This window comes from Lolium perenne, chromosome 4, assembly GCF_019359855.2.
Source record: "Lolium perenne isolate Kyuss_39 chromosome 4, Kyuss_2.0, whole genome shotgun sequence".
In the NCBI taxonomy this organism is placed as follows: domain Eukaryota; kingdom Viridiplantae; phylum Streptophyta; class Magnoliopsida; order Poales; family Poaceae; genus Lolium; species Lolium perenne.
Window position 1 is genome coordinate 241,610,204 of NC_067247.2, and position 6,187 is coordinate 241,616,390.

General features: G+C 44.6%; 1 protein-coding gene across 1 annotated transcript; it reads right to left on the minus strand.

The window, feature by feature from the left end:
• Positions 1 to 735: 735 nt before the first annotated feature.
• Positions 736 to 3,026, minus strand: LOC127332466 (uncharacterized). The gene is made up of 3 exons (XM_051358770.2): positions 2,700 to 3,026; positions 2,290 to 2,508; positions 736 to 1,103 (listed from the first exon to the last, which is right to left on the minus strand). Exons 1-3 carry the CDS (start codon positions 2,973 to 2,975, stop codon positions 1,050 to 1,052), a joined length of 549 nt encoding a protein of 182 aa, XP_051214730.1. The 5' UTR covers positions 2,976 to 3,026; the 3' UTR covers positions 736 to 1,049.
• Between the last annotated feature and the right edge of the window lie 3,161 nt (positions 3,027 to 6,187).

Genomic DNA, 6,187 nt, shown 5'->3' on the forward strand with positions numbered 1-6,187 from the left:
TTTAAATTTTAGCTGAATTTCTTTCAAGTTTGTAACATATAAAAATATGAATAAAATTTAGAATCATTTAAAAAATCGTATTGGGGCATGACTAAGGAGAGGCATACCTCATAAACAGCTACTAGTGTTGCCGCCCCTATACGCTTGATTTGGCACTATTGCCGGACAGCCTACATGGGCGCGACTTGAAATGCTCTAAAAGATGTATATATGGGACATAACATGCCATAGAGATGTCCATATAAATTAAAAATATAATGTGACTTTAAATTTAACTTATAAGAATAGAAATACAATATAACTTGCAAAAAATAGAGTGGCCCAAACCAAGAACAATCTGGTTCCGCGACACTTACCAATACCACTTAGATAGAACTGCATCTTCATTGCAATAAAGTTTTGAGTAATTTTGAACTTTGTTTTGCTATCATCAATCAATCAACCGAGGATTTCTCGGGTCGACTATTAATCCACACTCAAAACTACAGAATATCCGTGGAAAAACTTACCCTAAATGCAAGCAGTACAATATTTCACTACGTGGGAAAACTATTACTGTACTATCATTTTTAGACACATATGATCAAATTTGTAAAGTTGGTCAAGTTCTTGGTTGAAATTTTGGAACTTCGTGTAAATTTTCCTTCATTCCGGTTTGTGAGAGATAAACAAACTGTACTAGTGGTGATAATAAAACCAGTTGTAGTCGAAACAGTTGCTGGTGTTCGTGAGAGATTAAGGTAAAAGGTTTCTCATAGAAAAACATTCATTTACAAAAGCAGTAGTACAAGTCTGCTACTCCCTCTGTTCCAATATATAAGACGTTTGGAACAGAGATGATAGATTCTATGTATCCTACGTTACTACATAGGAAATCAAAGCATGACATAAGAACAATGCTTTACCGGGGCAATTTACATTTTATGTCATGCAAAGCTTTTGCTTATCCTCCCATAATTTTTTTTAGTTTACATCGAAGCTTCAAAGTCCAACTTCTGATATACTCCGTATTTGTTGTTGGCGCACAGGATGCATCTTCAGTTTTGAAACTACAGCTTCACTCCGCCATGATCATTATTCCTGACGTTATCCTTACCATCTACCTGCAAATAGTGACCAAGAATGAGAAAGCCACCTAATAGTTCGACTAGTTAAATAAAATATAATGTCAATGAAGTTTGGCAGTGAACAGGCTGGTCTTCCATAAACGTTTTAGGGAGCTTGTTTTTTATGTTTGCGATCGCTACACAATTCTCGGAGTTGCAAGGATGGTCCTAGATCAGACAGAACAATTGACAGCTTGGTGTACATTGATCATTTTCATATTCCATTTATACGACAAATTGATCAAGCAGGACGCTTACGGAGCTAATTAGGTGGGTTTGGCAATCCTGCTAAACAAGTAGAGGTACTGTACCCAAAGTTTAAATAGGCTGACTGGACATTGAAACAAGCAAAATTAGAAGAATGGCATTGCAATCTGGCTCGACTGGACATTGAAACAAGCAAAATTAGAAGAATGGCATTGCAATCTGGCTCGACTGGAAATCAAACCATAAATAGCATGGCCATTAGGTTTACAGTGATGATTTTACAGTAGCTTATTTTAGAAGGATTAAAAGCGATGTCAAAGGCACGACGTGGGTGTGGTGTGAAGCGACATCAAATATTTCTGGTGACCATACACGAATGTCTCGTGTTTAATGTGCTTAAATTGATGTTTCATCGTGACTGCTTGACCTCGCAAGGTATGATAACCCTGGCACCACCAGTCCACCAGTGATTCAAAGAAGCAGAAATGGAAAAAAATTGCCCTTGCGACAATCACATATAGCTAGATGACCTTGCACTATGTGCAGGAGCAAAGCAGAGGGAAGATCTTGTTGTAAATGATAAGAGATGAAGTTTTGGCTCCAAAAGTGGCCAGGTGTTAGCACCAAAAGGCAACAGTGTGCAAGGGTGAATGAAATGATCAATTTACAACTCTGGTGGATGGCAAGTGAATCCAAGTGCTATATTCCATAATTTGCTTCTTTTTGATGATACATTTCAATCAAGTCTGAAATTAGCTCGATTTTCGCATCTCAGCTTCACCAAAAATGTCGGATGCTCTACTGAGAGAAATTACTTCAAAAAGGAATCGGAAATTTGCATCCTAGCAGGAAACGCGATGCACAACTTTCAGAGAATTCTACTCGTAGTTTTGTTGCGCGACTTTATTAAGAAAAATAAGAAGCTAATGGTCAGGATGGGTTAGGATTGAAGTTTTGAAGTCTATCAGTTTCTTACCTCGTTTGCATTCACCGGCTGCTCAAGCTCGAGCCTGTGGGCAGACATCCGAGCAATCTCAGAGATGGCCGCATCCCGGACCTGCATATCGTCACCAGCAAGCTCCTCGTAGGCAGCCTCGAACGCTTCCTGCCAGAAGCGTGGAAGGCGCACCTCGTCGCTGGTGCGCGTGTACATGTCCCACATCCGACCAACCAGCTTCTCCCTTTCCTCCATCTCCTGCTCAAGTCGTACAGAGGCAAAGTTCAGGTGCCTATTTTCACACAGAATATCCAGTAACCAGAATACAACTGTTGTGCCTATTTTCAGATGCCTATTTTCGCAGTGACAGGGTACATATTTTGCGTTTGCGCGTAGGAACAGACCATTCAGCAAGACAGTAAGGAATGTAAGGGAAAGGGGGCGCGTACGAGGGAGTCGAGGTCGTCCCGGAGCGGCGCGTCTAGGTCCCCCGAGCCGAAGGCGGCGAGGTCGCCTGCGGACCAGCGTAGGGAGACGGAGGCGGCGGACATGGACCAGAGCGCGAGGAGCGCGATGGCGGCGAGGGCCCACACCTTGTAGCGCCCCTTGCCCAGGACCGCGGCCTCCGCGGCCCCTCCCACGGAGGAGACAGCAGCAGGGATGGCGATCTTGGTCGCCTGCAGAAGCGGCGCGGAGGTGGGGCTGTCGCCGGCGAGGGCCTTCATGCTGCGTCGGTGGTGGTGGTGGTGGTGGGCGGCGGGAGTGTGTTTAGTGAGCCGGTGGTGATGATGGGGTTGGTTTTTGTAGTTAGTGAGGTTGGCCGTGTGGGCCCTGGTTCCGATCCGGTGCCACTAGCTAGCCAGCGGTGCGTGCGATTAGTGGAGAAATACTGAACCACCAGCGCCTCGGTTGAGCACTTGAGCTGTTGGCCTGTTGCCCTTGGGAGCAGAACGGCGCGGCGCGAAGTAGCGGATAAACAGAGTAAATTACACGGAACTACCACAATTGAGGTGAAGTGGACGGGTCAGTATCGCTTTTGGTAATTTTTTCACGTCAGTACCGTTTCTGGGGCAGCCAGCAACAGATTGAGCAAATGTGGAGCAAACAGCGAATTAGGCTCTGCGGCCCGTCAGTGCCAACTTGGCTAACGCCGTGAGGAAGCTCCGTCTGAGCCGATTCGAGTGGGTCAAAACCTTGTCGCACCAGGCTCGTTTCGACCGGACCCGACCAGTTCTCCTCTCCCGTTGTCTCCCGCACCGTACTGAGCCTCGCCGCCGCGCCGCCGGGCCGTGGAGCTCCGCCGTCGCCATGCCTTCCTGGAATGACGGAGAAAGCAGTGACGACAGCTTGCTCTCTGGTTTCAGCGAGGGGCACGACTTCAGCCCTCGTCCACCGGTATGTATGGCATTAGGGTTAGGGTTTGTTGTGATTTGGGATTTGTTGGTCCTAGCCTCGATTCGTCCAATTCCTGTCTGAAATCTGCTTCCTCTGGCTTGCTTTAGATTCCAGAAACCTTGCTGCACCCAGACTACACCGGCTATGATGATTGTGACATGCGTTGCAAGCATGACATGCCCACGTACAAGTATGTTTGCTTCGAAGGTGCAAACACTGGGAGGAGATTTCTTGGATGTGGAATGAAGGTATGGTTATTGCATTGTGTACATAATTTGACAGGTTGATGGCAATATTTGCAGAATTTGATATTATTTGTTAGATAATATTTGTAGAATTTGTCCCAATACAAACTAGCTTGATGGAATAGATGCTATTAGTTGAAATAGCTTGATGGAATTTGTCCCAATTATTTAGTTACTGCCTCTAATAATTACTTAACAAATTTAGTACCAATCTTTTTGTACTGGCCCTAGTAGTTACTGCCTCTAATTTATTGGATGTGTAGGAGGAAGAGATGTGTGACAAAATCCATTGGGTTGATGGTGAATGGCCATCTACAATGAAGATGTGTTTACTCAAGATTTGGAATATGTATGAGGATGAGAGAGACACAAGGATCCATGGAAATGTGGATTATGCAACAAAGAATTATGAGCTTGTGTTACAAAAAAGGGAATTGGAGAAGAAGAACCTGGAGCTCCATAAACAGTTAGGTAACACATTGGAGCATGTTGCAGAGCTTACAACCCATGACCTAGAGCTTGAGAAGGCACAGAGGGTGAAGGCAGAGCAAGAAGTGGCCACTTTGAAGGAAGATAAGAGGAAGCTGGAGTACTGTGTGTCTGATCTTTTCAATGCAGGCCATGTGATGAAGGACAACCTGAAGAAGATAGCTGAAATAGCCTCTGAATGATGGTTGACTGAAACTATGTAGTTGCTAGGTTAAGTATTTAGTGTGTGTCTGAACTATAATCATGTGTGGTTGTAATGGACAGGTAGTTTGTTATCCAGTTGATCAATTTCAGTGTCTTGTTGAACTTGCTAGCAAGCAGTTCTTTGAATTATGATCATGTTGAATTTATGTGTGTTTGAAGTGTTGTTGGAATTATGTGTGTTTGAAGTGCTGTTGGATACATGTAGAACTGATGCTGTTGAATGAATGTGTTTTTGGATGAAATGAGGTTGTCGTCGACTAGTCGTTGTCGACTAAGTAATTTTTGGATGAAATGGCTGTGTCTATCAAATGATGAAGTTGTTTGATTGTTGAACTGCCTGTAATACAACACAAGCACGGCGGCGCCACCCATTTATGGTCGCCGGCGGCATCAAAGCACGGCGGCGCCGCCCATTTATGGTCAGTTGCAAGACAGGCAATAACAGAGACAAAAAAGGACACAGAGGAACAGATAACTTGGCAGATTTGCAGACAAAAGTGCTAAGTAGTTCACCCAGGCATCATTTAGCAAATAGTAGACTGTATGTACTGATTTACATCACCAAAAGGATAACTAGTGGAGAACCCAACTAGTTATATAGCTGTTTGCATCAGTAAGGCCTTCTTTAGGTCCATTACAACAACTAGTGGAGAACCCAACTAGTTACACATCAGCTAGACAAAAGAATACATCAAATGAAGTAATGCCTACTTCTGGTCCATTACAACAAAGATGTATAAGGATCCAACTTCATTTAGTTGTTGGAAGATCCTTCTCCCCCATGATCTCCAACATAGCCACAGTTGAAGTAGCCCTAGGTCCTGGTCCTTTTGAATGCTGGACCTCCTTTCCATCATCTTCTGCTGCTGTTCTTGGTGGGACAAAAGATTGTTGCCTTGGACCAGCTTGCTGTTGCCTTGGACCAGCCTGTGGAGCTTGTTGTTGCCTTGGGCCAGCCTGTGGAGCTTGCTGTTGCCTTGGACCTGCCTGTGGAGCTTGTTATTCCCTTGGACTTGTCTGTGGAGCAGGATCATGCCTTGGACCTGGCTGTGGAGCAGGCTGTTGACTTGGACTTGGCTCTGGAGTTGCTGCTGCAGGCTGCACAGGAGGTAGTAGCAGAGATATCACAGTTATAACTTGAACAAAATGAATTGCAGAAAAATATATAGAGTTTTCCATACCACATGCTTGTTCTTTCTGATCAGCAGGTCTGGCCTCAAAGCCTGTGTGCAGCTGGTGTATTTGTGGCCTTGCAGCTTGCAATTGGAGCAAGTAATGGTCCCCATCCTTGAATTTTCTTTGGGCTTTGGCACCTCAAACTTCCCCTTCCTTCTCTTCTCTTGGTTCCTTCCTTTGGTAATGTAGAATTGTGGGGGAATGATGTTAGGAGTGTTTGTCTTGGTCCAATCATGTTGCCCATGCACTAGGTAAATCACTGGCTTGAAAGCTTCAGCATACATTTCTTTCTTGAAAAAGTTGCTCACATAATCCTCTGGAGTTTGCTTGGCCTTGATGATAGCACTGACAGCATGGTTGCAAGGCATACCTGTCACATCCCATTTCCTACAACCACATGTCCTTGCCTCCAGGTTGACAGCATGTGT